This window comes from Neofelis nebulosa, chromosome 11 (genome assembly GCF_028018385.1).
Source record: "Neofelis nebulosa isolate mNeoNeb1 chromosome 11, mNeoNeb1.pri, whole genome shotgun sequence".
NCBI classification, from domain to species: domain Eukaryota; kingdom Metazoa; phylum Chordata; class Mammalia; order Carnivora; family Felidae; genus Neofelis; species Neofelis nebulosa.
The window spans coordinates 67,990,959-68,008,559 of NC_080792.1; the positions used below are offsets into that span (position 1 = coordinate 67,990,959).

Sequence of the window (17,601 nt, forward strand, 5' to 3'; positions counted from 1 at the left end):
TATCATATTCTCACATGGCAACATCCAGTGGGTGGGAAGGACTGCTTTTCTTTAGGTGTTTCTTTTCACTAGGAAGAGGCTTGCAGTAGACTTCCTCTAGCATTTTAAAGACTAGGTTACATCACATACTCACTCCTAAACCGGTCCCTGGTAAATCAGGTACTGTGATTAGCTTAGAATAATCCTTTCTCTTTTTGAAGCCAGGGTGAGGCCACCTTCTTTGTGTATGGAGACAGTAATGTCCAAATAAAGTTGTGATTCTCTAGCAAGAATGAAGAATATGGAATGGCTCTTAGGGAGGGAGGCAGCAGTATTTGATGCAGGGATTTTGGAGAATTTGAAGCAGAAGACTCAGAAGATTAGAATTGAGTTAGGACACTCTGGTTATGGCCAAGCCTTTTTCCTAAAGAGCCAGTGAATATTTTAGGTGATGTGGTCTCTCAGCTCTGCCCTTGTAGTATGAAAGCAGCTGTAGCAATATGTAAGTGAAGACATGGGACTAGGCCCCAATAAAACATTATTTACAGAACCAGATGGCAGGTTGGATTTGGCCTGTGGCTGTAGTTTGCTGAACCCTCATATGGAGGATAGGTTATAGGAAACCACATAAAGAGACTGGGAGGCAAAGGAAGCTCTTGTTTTCTTAGCCTGGTATTAGTCCATTGTGAAACTTTCAGCTGTGTAGATTGAAAACGTCAGGGGGTTCAAATTATTCCATTAATTTTTTTTTCTGGGCCTTGTGTCTTTCTCATTTGTTTTGCTGAATTTTATTTTATTTGTTTAAGAAATAACAATAATATTTGGTGGCTTTTTTTTCCCTGTGAAAATCATCAGTTAAGAACTCATGTTTGACTAGGGCAGTAGCAGGGGAAACATAAAGCAGAGACAGAAACAGTACAGTTAATATGAGTTTGTGATTCCTGAATATAAAAAGTTAGGGGGTGAGAGAGAACTCTCAGAAGATTCAGAGGTTTCCAGGTTGTGCGCCAGCATTTAAATTGGATATGAAGAATGAGTAGGACTTTATCAGATGAACAGAGGAGAGCAGCAGGAATGAGGAAGACCAGTAGTTTTCTGTATATGTTGACTTTGATGGAATATCCATGTAGGATATTCTCAGTCATTGGATAATTGAATAATAGGAGTTTCCAGCTGGAGATAGACCTTCAAGATTGGAGGTGCAGATTTGAAATAATCTGCTGAGAATTATTAGGCAGAGTCATAGCTTGGATAAAGATTGAACTTGTCCATGATGGAGAACATGGAGAATGCGAAGGCCAGTGAACAAACCCTGGGAATACCAATTTAGAGAGAATGGATGGAAGAATGGCAGTTAGTAAAGAAGACTGAGGAGTGCTAGGGAAAAAGTAGGCGAGGAATTAAAGGAAGTGATGTTGAGAAAATTTTGAAAAATTTCAAGCAGGAGTATTTTATCAAATTACTACAAAGAAAGTTGGATTTAACTTTTAAAAGTTCTCTGGTGGTAACCTTTTCAAAAGAACAATTTGTGAGTTGTAAGGCCTTTTATTTACGTGGTTGGTGCTTTCGGTGTCCAAATGGGGAAAAATAACATATCCACCAAGGTCCTATCTAACTTTTTGTAAATGCAACACCTACCCAGGTAGGGTCAAGGGAAAATGGTCTAGCCTGGTGAGTATACTTGCCCAGCGTTTTTCCATAATCGTCAAAACCTAGGAGTCAAGTGTGAGGAAAAGTGTTGTCGTTCTTACATGCTTCTTGTGGGAGTACTTGAGGTTTTCCTCAAGTCTTTGAATAACTCTTCTGGATGAATACTGAGGCAAAAATCTGGCAGTAACAGCTGGAAGCCACTGTCAGGCCCTGTCTCTGGAATGGAATCCCGAGACAGCTGTATTTTTAATAGTTTGAAGTTTTGATCAGAAATAGTTTCCAGAGCAGCAGATTGGAGAAACTGACCTCGTGTCAATATGTTATTGCAGAAAACTAATATCATAACAAGGAGAAAATGTCAGGTGATGCGCTGAATCTACGAGTTCTCAGTAGTTTGGGAATTCTAGTGATGTCAGTAAAAAAGTCAATACGGGATTATTTTTGCTTGTGTCTTTTTTGTTATGTTGGAATACCTGACTGTATTTTGTTAGTGCTGTCTCTCTTTATTTTCTTTTGATTGGCCTTCTTCTGATATCTCTCCTTTTAGTCTGCCTTTCTGAATTTCATCCCTAAAGAAAGCTCTAAGGAAAATTGTCTTGGAATCTACTACTATTAGAATACATTTCCACCATATACATGTTGAACGTATATGTATGTTTCCTTCTAAGGCATTGGTCTACCTAATCTCAAGGTTGTGTCATCTTTATGAGTTTCTTAGGCAAAACGACTTTCTACCTGTACACACAGTGATAGTGATAGTGTCAGTGATGATGTTCTGTCAGGATTGAAAGCATTTTCTGGATCGTCAGGTAGAAATTTTTGTAGGGTACAGTTTTAAAGTGAACTGCTTTAATATTTTTTTCAGAAATTGGTAAGCTGTGACTTAACAAGAATATATGCCCAATTGGAATACCAAGTTTTGAACCAATTGTATATAAGATAACTCACTTTGCCTTCCCCCAAATGGGTCCTATTGATCTTTAATTCTCAAATCTGCTGTTTTCAGGGTGGAGTGGATAATTCCCCTGACAATTTGGACACAGTAATTATGACTTTTTGATTATTTTGGCAATAACTGCCTTTAATAGGTGAACTATATTTTTAATTTTCTAAGACATTAAGGAAAAGAAACAAAAAAAATATAATCGGTAGTATGTTTTTATACTGGGTCTGATAGTTCTGTTTCTTCTAGAACGATCCCTGTTACTTCTTTGATTCCTATCTGCCAGAAAAATGAACTAAGTCCTAGTGAGTTGGAGAAAATGAACAGATTTTTCATATTTGAGAGGAACTTGTATATGGTAGAACATAGTGGCAACCACCAGGATTCTCTCTCTTTTGTTTTTCTGAGTAAAATAGGATTGTTGCTTGTTTCACACTTTCTGACATCATGATTTCATCTATTCCTTTGAAACCTTTCTTCAAATGGATATATAGGAATGTAGGAATTTTCTAGGCAAATACCAAGAAAAAGAGATTCCAGGACAGGTATTCCGTGACATAACCTTCTGACTGTAACCACGTGTAAGACATCAACCCAAATAATAAAAATTTCATATAACACAGTTGTGTTAGAGGCACCCCAACGACACCCAGATTTGATTATTCACTAGAAGAGCTCACAGGACTCAGCATATAGTTGTACTCATGCCTGTGGTTTGGTATGGGGACAGGCTAGAAAGGCCAATCAGCACAGAGAAAAGGTGCAAGGGGTGAAGTCCAGAGGAGACCAAGCGCAGGCTTCCGGGAATCCTTTCTCTATGGAGTTAGCAGGATGTGCTTAACTCCTCCAGCATGAAATTAGGACAGCACAAGTGAAATGTTGTCTGCCAGTACGAGGCTTATGGATACTCAGTGCCCAAGGTTTTCATCAAACACTAATCACATAGGCATCTTCTCCTTAGCATGTGCCAAAATTCCAGGATTCCAGAAGGAAATCAAGTGTACGGCCTTAAGCACATTGATTGTACCAGCACTTAGGCACAGTGAGCCACTCTTGACCAGCTAGGAAATGGTGGGAACCCTCCTTAAGTCCAAGATCCCAGGGAACAACCAAGGGCCAGTCATTCAAGTAGGATGTTCTGAGGGTAGCCATCTTTGGCCTGCTGGATGAAACCTGTTCTGCATAGGAATTATAGCCCTGACTTAATATTTGGTGGTGTCTTAAAATTTTATTTTACTAGCAAGTAATATGATGGTTACCATGGTACTGGTTTCAGTTTTATCATCCATATGAAGTAGGTATTTGTACAAAAAAGACTAGGGCCATATTAGGTCATTATAATCTTTTTTGATGTGATTAAGCTTTCCTTATGATTCTTAGATACGATCAACATAATGATTTTTGATTTCAAATTAGAATAAAATCTCTTAATTATATGCAAAACCCAGGTTTGATTCATATAGTGCTGAATTCCTGTTTATAGTTATAAGATATTTGATCCTATTCACCAATTGTTTTCTTTCCTAAGTATACAAATAACCTTTGTATTTTTGTATGTTGCCTTATGTATTTTCATATAATTCCATATGGGAGACAGTACCCCTACTGTGTTACTTTCATATCTATCTTAATTTTCAAGGTGACTGTATCATGCGTTAATATATGGTAAGAGTAGCTTCAATGGATACCGTGTTTTGTTGTTGTTGTTGTTGTTTTTTACATTTAATGAGCCTTATTGTTACAGCAGTTTTAAGTTCACAGCAAAATATAATAGAAAGTACAGAGAGTCTCCATATGCCATACCATGCTCCCGTACACGCCTAGCCTCCCCTGTTGTCAACATCTTGCATGACAGTGGTCCATTTTGAGTAGTATCTTTTTCTCAGTTCCTTTGTTTAGTTTTGAGTGAGAGAGCATGCATGCGTGTGAGCAGCAAAGGGGCAGAGGGAGAGAGGAGAAAGAATCCTGTGCTGTCAGCAAAGAGCCTGATGCAGGACTTGATCCCATGAACTGTGAGATCATGACCTGAGCTCAGATCCAGACTTGGACGCTGAACCAACTGAGCCACCCAGGCACCCTGACAACAGTGGTGCATTTTATACGGACACTAACTCATCATTTTCAGGCAAAGTCTCTAATTTGCATTAGTGTTCAGCCTTGGTGTTATATATTCTGTGAGTTTTAACAAATGTGTAACGACGTGAATCCACCTTTGTGGTATCGTGTGAAAGAGTTTCACTGCCTTCAAGGTCCTCTGTGCTGTGCCCCTTTATCCCTACATTCACCCCAACCCTTACCTCCATAGTCTTGCTCTTTCCAGAGTGTCATATAGTAAGAATCATACAGTGGGCATCTTGAATGTTTAGAAAATTAAAATTCCCCCGTACTTGAATGTAGGCATTCCAGATATTCTTTGCCCTTGGTTTTGTTTTGTTGCTCATCAGTAGAGGATCTGATAATATATGCCTTCCATGAAAAAAAAAAAAGCATGATTTCTCTAGATGTGTGTGACCTAATGGGGAGGGTTGAGAAAAATGACATCATGAACCACTACATAGCATTCACATTGGGATGATCCTCCTCTGTGATGTGCGGTGGGACTAGACAGACTCTCTAGCAATGGAAGGAGACAGTCTCAAGAGGTTAGAACTTTATCAAACTGGAATGCCAAATCCTTCTTACTTACCTTGCCATTGGAAATAAGGCCAGGGAGAGTCTGTTTGCTATGGTTTGGCCATGCTGCAAAGTACAATAGCTATAGAGCACACTTTGTGAGGGGGTGTTTCATCCTAAAACTGAACAGTCTGTACTGAAGGGCTGGGGAAATTATGCCGTGTTAGAGCAAAATAAAGATACTCTCTTTTAACTCCTCTAGTAGTGGAAGTCAAGAAAAATCATGCTAGTTTCAGTTTGACGTTGTCAGCTTAGGATAATCATTCTCCTAATGATACCATTTTCCTTCAGTGTCATGGAGTCGGTCAGTGATGGTCATTGTAAACATCAGTCCACCTGTAAGTGTCAAATTCCGATAAAACCCATTCTTGCTTTTGGTCAATATAGAGGAGGAAGTCAGATTTCTTAGTGCTTTAAGCCTACCAATGGTATAATTACCATTCAGTGTAGTGTGGTTTCCAGGTGTGGTCCCAAAGGAAGACTTTTTAACAAATCATTAGCCATACACTTGTAATTTCCTATATTTTTCGATTGTTGATTAAACATGTATTTTGCTTTTTTCTTTAGGAGCAGATAAGAATGCTGAGGAAGACTCTATCACCGGGTAGGATTTTTATGGATTTGTAATCATGGCATTTATTGGGGCACCTGGATGGCTCAGTCGGTTAAGGGTGTGACACTTGATTTCAACTCAGGTTTGTGAGTTCAAGCCCCACATCGGGATTTGCGCTGACAGCCTCCTCGTGGTATCTTTCCCTCTTTCTGTGTGCACTCACTCTCAAAGTATAAAGGAATGAAACGAAATGAAACGGAAAAGGAAAGGAAAGGAAAGGAAATGAATGAACTGAAAATTATGTGTTTCCTAAGGGAACGCAGAGAACAAAAGCAGTTTTGAGTCTTCTACCCTTGACTGGACATTATATCATATGCATAACATCTGTTAAGTTATATAGTCATTGCATAGCTTTGCAAAGTAGCTGTGTTATTGTAGCCTACTTTTAATTACTCTGGCAACTGTGGTTCAGGGAGGTTGATTACTCGCCCCATGATCCCATAGTTAATGAGTAGCTGAGGGGGTTTGGCCATCAGCCTGTGTAGCTTCCACATCTATTCTCTGGTTCCTCAGCAGCACTGAGATGAAGACACAGATCGTAGGACAGATCAACTCAGAATGTCAAAGGTAATGATGTCGGAACTCTAATTTAGGGTTTTCTTAAGAAACCAGGTTAGTCCAAGCATTTGCCCTTATATGTTTGACCACTAGTTCTCACAAAAGTAATTAGTGCAGTGGTAACTAGTCCCTTGTTTTTGCCATCAGAGATTTTAGGGTGGATGTCAGCTATGGCCATGGTGTCACGCTTTATACATAATAAGCAAGATCTAGTCAGGCAGGTCCTTAGATGTGGTGATATCCCGTCTTCTTGAGACAAATGAGTTTTCTGTAAGGGAAGGATATCTAGTTGTAGACCATGTTATGTTAATTAAATTCAGCCTCTGTCTCGAAGATATTGCTGTATGATTCTCTGTTGCCTAAGTTCCCAGTCTGGTTTCCTTTTGGGCTAGTACCCTTGACTAGTTATAGGAAACTTTCTCTTTTTTCCGAGATTTCTTTCCCCATGACTTTTCTGTACTGTGGTTTTACCTTTTTACTGTCTTCTCTGGTTTTCTTGGTATTTCTTTTTTTTTTTCCATTAACTTTTCCGCTTCTGCCAGCTAAGGACTCTCCATTTTTCCAGAGGCCAAATCAAAAGTACTTAGAATCTCAAGATGTAGGGAACCTCAGAGATTAATTCATCAAAATACCCTCTGGTACTTCAACCTATGTTTAACCTCCTTGCCCAATGGTTGTTTCCATGGAGAATTTGAAACTCAAAAGAGATTGAAGTGACCTATTTGGATATGATAACTGACAGAAATGAGATTTAAATTCGGGTTTTCTTTCTTTCTTTCTTTCTTTCTTTCTTTCTTTCTTTCTTTCTTTCTTCTTCTTCTTTCCTTCTTTCTTTCCTTTCTTTGGTTTTGTCTTCATCTTGCAGGTAAATGTCTTAATGAGAAAAAGCTGGGGAGTGGGTCTAATGAATACAATGAAGGAGGGTAAGAATTGAATTAGCAGAGGAGACCAGGTTTCAAGAAGAACAACACTGAGTTGGATAGGAATAAGAGTTTTAGAAAAGATGTCAGAATATGGGGGTTTATGCCAAGTGAGATAAAGGTGAATGACAGGAATGAAGGACCCAGGATCAGGGGAGTTGTTTAGAAAGGCATATTCAAATAGAGAGTTCAAGAGGATCCTGACCAGGTTTCTGCTTTTGTGTGTGTTGGTTTCATTGAAGGTGCGAGCATACCTCAGATTTTCTGATGAGAGAGATTACAAATCATTTGAGCTGCTGGGAAGAGTCTGTTTACAGCAAATAGAAATATGATATCCTCTCCTTCCACCCCCACTAAGGGAGGAAGGCTTAGATCCTCTCAAGGAATTGGGGGTGGGGGGTGGAGATTCTGAACTACAGAGATGTACGGCCCAAGGCAAGCTGTCTCCTCACTCCACCTCTTTTCCTAAATCTGTGATGCCCTTCCCATGTACCTGTAGGGCTGGGCAGGGGTAGGACTGACTTGTCAAATCAGTAGGGGAGCTTCATCTGGATAGGTGATAACATGCCTAAGTTGAGGTGACTGTGTGGATGACTGAGACTCTCAATTAGCTTGTTCCCCAGGAGCAGAACATGGCTCCTACCCTCGGTCATTTGAGCCCATCCTTGTTGTAGGAGTCTGTGCCTTCGTAGGCTAAAGATTGAAAGGTTGGAGAATGTCACTGAACCATGCCAAAGAGTGATGGAGGAGTGGGAGCTCATAGGGAAGAAAATATTCAGGCAGCATAGAGAGGAATGGAGGCACGACTACCAGGACCATTTTGATCGCAGTCTCTCTCCTTGGGTAGCTGAATGCCCCTGAAAGCTTGGAAGGTCTTGCTAGTTATTATGGACCTCAATAAGGCAAGACCAGTGTAGGAACAAAGTTGGCCTTGGGAACTTTTAATCTTTTAATCTCTAGTTAGTACTTCCACTCATAACATAGAAACCTTCACTTTGGTATATTTACTTAAACGGAGGTCTACCGGACACACAATGTAATAGGTGATGCAACAACTCTGGATGTTCCACCATGCTCGCCATAAGTGTCGCTCCCATCTGTTAATGTATAATGCTATTACGATATCACTGACTAGATTCTCTATGGTGTACCTTTGAGCCTTGTGATTTATTTACTCTGTAACTGGAACCCTGATCTTCCCTTTCCCCTTCACCCATTTTGTCCATCCCCCCTCCTCCCCTCCCTCCTGGCAACAGTCAATTCTCGGCATTTATGGGTCTGTTTCTGCTTTTTCTCTGTTTGTTCATTTGTTCCCCTTTGTAGATTCTACATAGAAGTGAAATCATATAGGATTTGTCTTTCTCTGTCTGACTTATTTCACTTAGCCTCATACCGTCTAGGTATGTCCATGATGTTGCAGATGGCAAGATCTCATTCTGTTTTATAGCTGCGTAATATTCCAGTGTGTGTTTGTGTGTGTGTGTGTGTGTGTGTGTGTGTGTGTGTACGTGGTCTGTTCATGTATTGATGGACACTTGGGTTGTTTCCATATCTTGTCTATTGTCAATAATGCTATAATAAATATATGGGTGCATATATCTTTTCAAATTAGTATTTCCATTTCCCTTGGGTAAACAAATACCCAGTAGTGGAATTACTGGATCCTATGGTATTTGAGTTTTTAATTTGTTGAGGCCCCTCCATACTGGCTTTCGCTGTGGCGATACCAATTTACATCCCATGACCAGTGCACAAGGGTTTTTTTTCTCCACACTCTGAGCAACCCTTGTTGTTTCCTGTGTGTTGAAACTGAGCCATTCTGACAGATGTGAGGTGAGAAGTCATTGTGGTAACTTTTATACATTTAATTCTCAACCATTTCAGAAAATTCCCTGCCTGTCACACTTGGTTATGGAAACTCAGACTGGGTCTTTCCTGGAGATTTCACAGGTTAGGAGAGGTGGAGGCAAAATAGAGAACTGAAAGCTTTTTTAACACAGGGTCCAAAGTATGAAAGACTTGTACCCTGGAAACCGTAAAACACTGATGAAAGATATTGAAGATGACGGAAAGAAAGAGAAAGACATCCGATGCTCACAGATGGGAAGAATACATATTTTTAAAGTGTCGACACTACCCAAAGCGATGTACCGATGTAATGCAATCCCGGTCAACATACCAACAGCATTTGCCACAGAGCTAGACAAACAATCCTAAACGTTGTATAGAACCACAAAACCTTGAATGGCCAAAGCAATATTGCAAAAGAGGAAAACTGGAGGTATCGCAATCTCAGATTTCAAGTTTTATTCCAAAGCTGTAGTAATCCAAACAGTATGGTGGGTACTGGTGTAAAAAATAGCCACACAGCTCAATGGAATAGAACCGAAAACCCAGAAAGAAATCCACAACTGTATGGGCAGTTAATCCTCCACACACAGGAAAGACTATCCAGTGGGGAAAAGGCAGTCTCTTCACCAAATGGTGCTGGGAAAACTGGACAAGCCACATGCCAAAGAATGAACCTGGACCAATTTCTTTACCATAGACAGAAATAAACTCAAAATGAATTAAAGACCTAAGTGTGAGGCCTGAAACCATAAAAAATCCTTGAAGAGGGCACAGGCCATCATTTCTCTGACATTTGGCTGTAGCAACATTTTACTAGTTATGTCTCCTGAGCCAAGGGAAATAAAGCAAGAATAAACTATGGGGACTACATCAAACTACAAAGCTTTCGCACAGTGAAGGAAACTGTCAAAACTAAAAGGCAACCTCTGGGATGGGAGAACATATTTGCAAATGTTTTGCAAATCCTGTAAAGGGTTAGTATCCACAATGTATAAAAAATTGATACAAGGCAACATCCCCCCCTCCAAAAAAGCCCAGTTTAAAAATGAGCAGAAGACATAGCCAGACATTTTTCCAAAGACAACATGCAGATGGTCAACAGACACATGAAAAGATGCTCCCCAAAACTACAACGAGATACCACGTTCACACCTGTCAGAATGGCTAAACTCCAAGACACGAGAAGCAAGTGTTTGCGAGGATGTGGAGACAAAGGAAACCTCTGGCACTGTTGGTGGAGATGCAAATGGGTGAGGCCCCTGTGGAAAACAGTATAGAGGTTCCTCAAAAAATTGAAAACAGAACTATCCTATGATCCAGTAATTGCACTACTGGATACTACCCAAAAGAATACAAAAACTCGAATTCCATGAGACACATGCACCCCTGTGTTTATTGCAGCATTATTTCCAATAGGCAGCACAAGTGTCCATGGACAAACGAGTGAACGAAGAAGTCCTATATTTATGTATGTGTGTGTATAAGTATATCCATACACACACACACACACACACACACACACATACATACACACACACACACACACACACACACAGGAATATTACTCAACCATAAAACAATGAAATCTTGTCATTTGCCATGACCTGGTTGGAGCCCGAGAGTAGTATGGTAAGCAAAGTCAGGGAAAGAAAAATACCATATGATTTTACTCATGTAGCACGTAAGAAACAACAAATGAGCAAAGGGAGAAAAAAAAGGGAGAGACAAACCAAGAAATAGGCTCTTAACTGCAGAGAACAAACAGATGGTTCCCAGAGGAGGTGAGTGGTGGGAGGGGTGAAAGAGGTGATGGGGATGAAGGAGCGCCCTTGTCATGATGAGCACAGGGTGAGTATGGAGTTGGTGAATCACTATATTCATAAACTAATATAACACTGGATGTTACTATTACTGGAATTAAAGTAAAACTTAATGAAGAAAACAGAGGCCAACGTTTAATTATACCAAGAAACTTGGTTGAAGAAACAGATAGCCGACCTTTCCCTTAATTTTTGAAATTTTGTTTTTCAATAAATGAACATGTTTTTGTTGTATATTTGTGCTCTAAAGGCTTTCCGAGAAACCTGGTCCTGATGATTCATGGCCTACATCAGCTAGCCAAGACTTCGATTTTGATACCGAGGTAAAGTACCCTCCTGTGAAACTCACTTTCCTGCTCTGAATTTAGTTTTCTCTCTTACTTACTCTGAAAATTTAACAGTAGCCTGTGTATCATCATTTTACGTGTGTAACGGAAAGTTAGCAAGAACAAACCACTTTACAGATACATGGCGCGTTGAATGTTTTGTTTTGTTTGGTTTTCCTTTGGTAAAACCTAGAGGTGGAGGCTGATCAAAGAACGGGCTGGAAAATACATAATGACCGTGCAATTATATTGGGAAAAGCTTTCCCATAATGGAGGAAATATGACATTTGGTTAAGGATAAGGATTCTTACTGTGATACTAACATGACTGATAATACTCATGACTAAATGAAATCTTATTGGATCCAAGTATCTATTGTAGGTTGCACTCCGCCCCAGGCAATTTTTATTTTGGTGAGATACAGGATTTTCCTTTGTCTCTATCCTTTGTTCTACATTTAGCCTAAAATAATATTAGAAAATGTAGAAATTTAGATGTTTACCTTATTTCTCAACATTTACCTTACAAAAGTGTTCCCCTGTATTTTTGAAATAACTCCACGAAGAGTAAGTTACAATTGTGCATCTCCCTGAAGAACACGTATTTTGCTGAAAAGAGTAGCTCTATGAGCAGAGGCTCTTCATAGCCAAGTTGTCAAATTTCTAATTTCAGAAATCTTTCCTATTCTAGCTTTTAAAACTATTTCCTCCTAGTCCTTGTGTCAGATTCTAAAATTTAAAGTTTCAGACATGTGATATTTATTTAAATATTCATTCCAAAGCCCCTAAATCACTAGAAGCTACTGCAGGTTAGGAAACATGCTGGTTTGACTCGTGGAGCTCCTAGAATAAAGTCTTGCTTGGAAGAAGCAATGTCATAGTTTTTGAATGTGAATAAATGAGTAGGGAAATGGAATTCCGTAGAATGGAATTTGAAAAGTAACGAAATACACATGATATATCACAATTAAATATGTGAATTTAAAAAGTAAGTCTTCAGTTTATATTCCGTTTTGGTGTTTTATAGGTAACAACGCAAATGAATTCTATTGAGGAAATCAGCAGTTACATAAAAAAGAAGGTTACAGTATATTTTTAGTATCCTCCCATTGTGAGCTTAGAATTGCAGAGAAAAACTCCTCAGCCTTTGTTTTGTTAACCCCATCTGTGTCCCATTACATACATCCTTTGAAGGTTCCCATTTCTTCCTAGAATTCTCATTCCCAATTCTTTCTCCATAGTGAAAGTTGATGTGTTAGGAACCTTTCTTGTTTTGTTCTTTTGTTAGTGTAGTAATAATTTATAGCTCTTAGGAAGTGATAGATGCCAGTAATTGAACAATTTCTTTTAGAGTGAAAAAAATTAAATTCTTTATTACAGTATTTATAACCAGATAACTGTAGAGTGATAAAAGTCAGTATTATCAGGGGTATTCTGTGAATCAAAGACTCTGTTTTATGTATACACTATATATATATATATATATATATATATATATATATATATATATATATATATGGGGCTCAAGCCCACAATCCGTGAGATCATGACTCATGAGCTGAAGGTGGACGTTGAACTGACTGAGCCACCTATGTGTTTCCCCCACCATGCTCTTTTTTAATCGTTTGCCCGTAGCCTAATGTTTCCTTGCAGAAACCATTTCTTTAGTGTCTGTTCTTTTAGTACATCACTTTCTGTCAACTCCATTGTCAACATATTGGTTATGGAATTCTACGGTCTGTGTGTGGTTTTCGTCCATGACTCATTGCCCCACAAGGTTTATTATTCTTTTTTCCTCTTTGTTGGAAGGAGCTGAGCTAAATGTTTTTGTAATGTTTGTATTTCTCTTGGAAAGGGAGGGAGAGAGGGAAAGAATGAGCAAGTGCTCGTTGTTGTGATCTGAAAATATGCAAGGTATGATCTCAGTCCTTTTATATTTGTGGAGGGCTGTTTTGTGACCCAGGATGTCATTGATATTGGAGAATGTTCTATGTACACTTAAGAAGAATGTGCATTCTACTGCTGTTAAATGAAAAGATCTCACTACATCTGTATTGATATCCATGTATCTAAATGCATATGTTAAGTCCAATATATATCTATGTATATCTGAATACATCTGGTCCAATGACACATTGGATCTGTGTTTCCTTACTGATTTTCTGCCTTGATGATCCGCCTATTGCCATGCGTGGAGTCTTAAAGTCGGCTACGACCATGGTATTTGTATGTATACATTTATTCATGTTTGTGATTAATGGATTCATCTATGTGGGCCTTTCACTTTGGGGACATAAACATTTGCAATTGTTAGCTCCTCTTGATGGATAGACCCCTTAATTATGATTAAATGCCCTTCTGAATCTGTTACTACAGTCTTTGGTTTAAAATCTAGTCTGTCTGGTGGAAGTATGGCGACTCCAGCTTTCTTTTGACTTCTAGTAGCATGATAGGTGGCTCCCATTACCTTCACTTTGAATCTGGAGGTGTCCTGGGGTCTAAAATCAATGTCTTGTTGACAGCATGTAGATGGATCTTGTTCTTTGGTTTTGTTTTGTGTTTTATCCATTCTGATTCCCTGTGTCTTTTGATTGGGGCATTGAGTGCATTCACATGCAGAGTGATTAGTGAAAGATACGGATTTAGTGTCATTGTGTTATCTGAAGGTTTCATGCTTTAGGTGAGGCCTCTGGTCCTTCTTAGTCTCTGCTGCTTTCCACTCACAGAGCCGCCCCTTAGGATCTCTTGCAGGGCTGGTTTAGTGGTCATGAACTCCATTAGGTTTTGTCTGTCTGGGAAAGCCTTTCTCTCTCTTTCGATTCTAAATGACAGCCTTGCTGGGGAAAGGATTCTTCGCTGCATATGTTCCCATTCAGCACATTGACCGTTTCCTACCCCTCCCTTCTGCCCTGCCAAGTTTCATGGGACAGGTCTCCTGCTACCCTTATGTGTCTTCCCTTGTAGATTAAGTAAGACCCGTTTGTCCCTAGCTGCTTTCAGAATTCGCTCTTTATCTTTGTAGTTTTCCGGTTTCGCTATGACATGTCGTGGTGTTGACCTGGTTTTGTTGATTTGGAAGGGAATAATTCTGTGTGCCGCCAGGACTTGGATGCCTGTTTCCTTCCCCAGATGAGGGAAGGTCTCAGCTATAAGTTGTTCAAATAAACCTTCTGCCCCTTTCTCTCACTCTTCTTCTTCTGGGGCTCCTGTGATGTGGCTATTATTTCATCTCACCGAATCACTTAGGTCTCTGGTACCTGCCTCGTAGTCTAGTAATTTCCTTTCTTTCCTTTCTCTGCTTCATCTTTGTCCATAATTGTATCTTCTATTTCACCTATTCTGTCTGCTGCTTCTCCCATCCTTGCTGTCACTGCATCTAGCTTATTTTGTATCTCCTTTACAACATTTCATTTTCAGCATTCATCGTGATGATTCGTTAGGTCCTTGATCTCTGAAGCAGCTTGGTTTCAAGCCCAGCTATGAGTCTTCTGAGTGTTATTCCAAAACCTTGATGAGATATATTGTTTCTGTCTCTTTCGAGCACTTCTCTGGCTGTCTTTCTTCCTGGAATTTTTTTTTTTTTTGAGGAGAATTCTTCTGATTTGTCGTTTTGGCTAGTTTCCTGTCCTTTATGTGTTTTACTAGCTTGTTCTGTGTCCCACACCTGCGAGTACTATTATATTACAAAGGGGTCCTACACTCTCTAGGGCCTGACAGTCGAACACGTGTTTTTGGAGTGTGTCGTGTGCACTCTGTTGGTGCGTCTTTGGCTGCTTTTCTCGCTACTTGGAGTGGTAGTTTGGGCCTTCCACCCAGTGTGCTTTGATTTGTTTGTGGAAGTAATCTTGGAAAAAAGGAGAAGAGGGTGGTGAAGAATCCTTAGCCCAAACAAGAGAGAGATGACAGGAGTGGAAAAAGAGACCAGGCAGTGACTCAAAGGAGCTATAGGGCTTAATCCAGAAACAGAGGGAGGAAAATGAAGAAGGAGATCTGGAAAAGTATTGAGAATGTCCCCGATGAAACCAACAGACAAAGAACCAGAACAGAAGAACAGAGGGGAAATATAAATACATATAAATAGCTTTGACCCAAAGTCAACCCGAGACTACTAGGCTGATTCCCAAGGGAGAAGAGGAAAGAGGAGAGTAGAAAGAGAAAAAAGGGAAAAGAGAAGAAAGGGAAAGAAAAGGAGAGAAAAGATGGGCTCCTGGGTGGCTCAGTTGGTGAAGCGTCTGACTCTTGAATTTGGCTCAGGTCATGTTGTCGCTGTAGGTGGGTTAGAAACCCCCATCGGGCTGTGCAGTGAGAGCATGGATCCTGCTCGGATTCTCTCTCTCTCCCTCTGTCGGCACCTCTCCTGCTTGATCACTGTCTCTCTCTCTCTCCAAATAAAGAAATAAACATTCAAAACGAAAAGAAAAAAGAATAATAATTCAAATGAAAACAAACAAACAAACAAACAAACAAACTAAGATAGAAAACCAGAGGAGCGTTGTCTATTGGTGCCTGGGACTGGTGGCTGTGCTGGTTTAGGGGAGGGGCTGTCTGGTCCCATCAGTGTCAGTCTCACTCCCATAGAGAAGCAGTTACCAGGCACAGAGAGGCAAGGTTTGGTGTAATGGGCCTGCCTCCACTGAGGCTCACTGTCCACCCCCTGAAGCCCCACGATGTTGGTCATGGGGAGAGAAATGGCGACACCCCAGTCTCTCCTGCCCACACGAGGTGTCTCAAAACTCACTGTTTAGGCCGTCCTCACAGAATAGCCTGGGGGGCCAGCTTGCCTTGCTGCACAGTCTCCTGTGCTCCCTGAGCGCTGAGCTGGAATTCAAAACCCTGTAGGATCCCGCTTTGCTCAGACCTGGTTCTGGAATAGCACCACTCTGCGCAGTGGACAAAGGGCCTCTGGGTCGTGCCTGCAGGTTCTTTATCCCTTGGGGAGGGCAATACCTCCTCTTTCCACCATACTCAAGGTGTTCTCTCCCAGTGTTGCCCTGAGAGCCTGCGGGCGGCTCCCTCCCCACCAGGCATGGGAGGTGGCAGCTCTGGTCCAGAGAAAGTCTGGCAGCCTTGAAAAATTTTTTTTTTAGCTTCTAAGGCTGTTTTGCAAAGTAGAAACTGGCTCTCTGGACATCTCCTTGGTCTGTTGTCCGGACAGGTTTTCTCATATCCAAATACACTTCCCACAGCCTCTCTCTCTCTTCCTTTCGTTACTCCACCAAAGGGCTTCCCCCACTCCATGCCTGAGCTGTCCATTTTATTTCTGCCAATTCGCGTACACACTCTTCTGTCCTGCCAAGCTGTCTCTTTGCACCTGTGGAGATTTTCCTGTCCCTCTGCATGCAGCCTGTATTGCTGGTATTCCAAGTGTTGTGACCTCAATACTGCTGTGTTTGAGGGACAAGGGAAATTCTGATCCCCCTCCTCTGCCATCCTAACTCCTCCCGCCTCCTTTTACCTTCCTTTTCACAATTTCACAGTTCTGTGTAGGATCGCATTATTATATCAGTTTAATATGTTTTATAGATATTTCAGATGGCCTTTTCTTACTTGAAATTCATTGATCTGAACTTTCTTTTTGTTTTTTTAAAGTGTATTCATTTATTAATTGGAGAGAGAGACAGAGAGAGCACACGTGGGGAGGGGTAGAGAGACAGAGGGTGAGAGAGAAAATCGCAAGCAGACCCTGCACTTTCAGCGCAGAACCAGACAGGGGCCTTGAACCCTTGAACTGTGAGATCATGACTGGAGCCAAAATCAAGAGTCAGGTGCTAACTGAATGAGGCATTCAGGCGGCCCTAACATTTTCTTTGGAAGTCCCCTGTGCACTTTAAATTTAATATGCCCTAGTTTCAAGACATTGTTTCTGACCCTTTCCCTTTCCTCTTTCCTGACTGTAATCTGCTCTGTCCTTTGTGTTCCCTAGCCTAAAAAATAGCAGCCCTGAAACAGGAAAAGTCCTGGACTCTGAACTTCCCTGAAATGACCGCATCCAGTCTCTCACCACATTCGATATTTTGTACCTGCTTACCATTTTTCATATGTTATTCCTGTAATTCACTCGCTCATCTATAATTTTGCAGTACTCTTCTGGTTTTGCTTCCTTTACGTTCATCCTACATTGCTGCCAGAGTGACCTTTCTAAAATATACTTGTGACGATGTCACTCCTCTGCTTATTCAATGCATCCCCATTACCTGAAGGAGAAAATTCATGTTCTAGCATAACACTGCTCTTTTTTTTTTTTTGGTTTCGTCCTGATGTTCCAGTAA

General features: G+C 40.5%; 1 protein-coding gene across 7 annotated transcripts in view; it reads left to right on the forward strand.

Moving 5' to 3' along the window:
* The window catches only part of LOC131490564 (ankyrin repeat domain-containing protein 26-like), a 246,121-nt gene that overhangs the window by 18,306 nt on the left and 210,214 nt on the right, over positions 1-17,601 (forward strand). For all 7 annotated transcript variants that reach the window (XM_058693065.1, XM_058693068.1, XM_058693066.1 and 4 more), the window contains exons 6-8: positions 5,813-5,849; positions 6,375-6,425; positions 11,258-11,330. In XM_058693065.1, the coding sequence (XP_058549048.1) occupies positions 5,813-5,849; positions 6,375-6,425; positions 11,258-11,330 (161 nt within the window). The remainder of the gene's footprint in view (positions 1-5,812; positions 5,850-6,374; positions 6,426-11,257; positions 11,331-17,601) is intronic.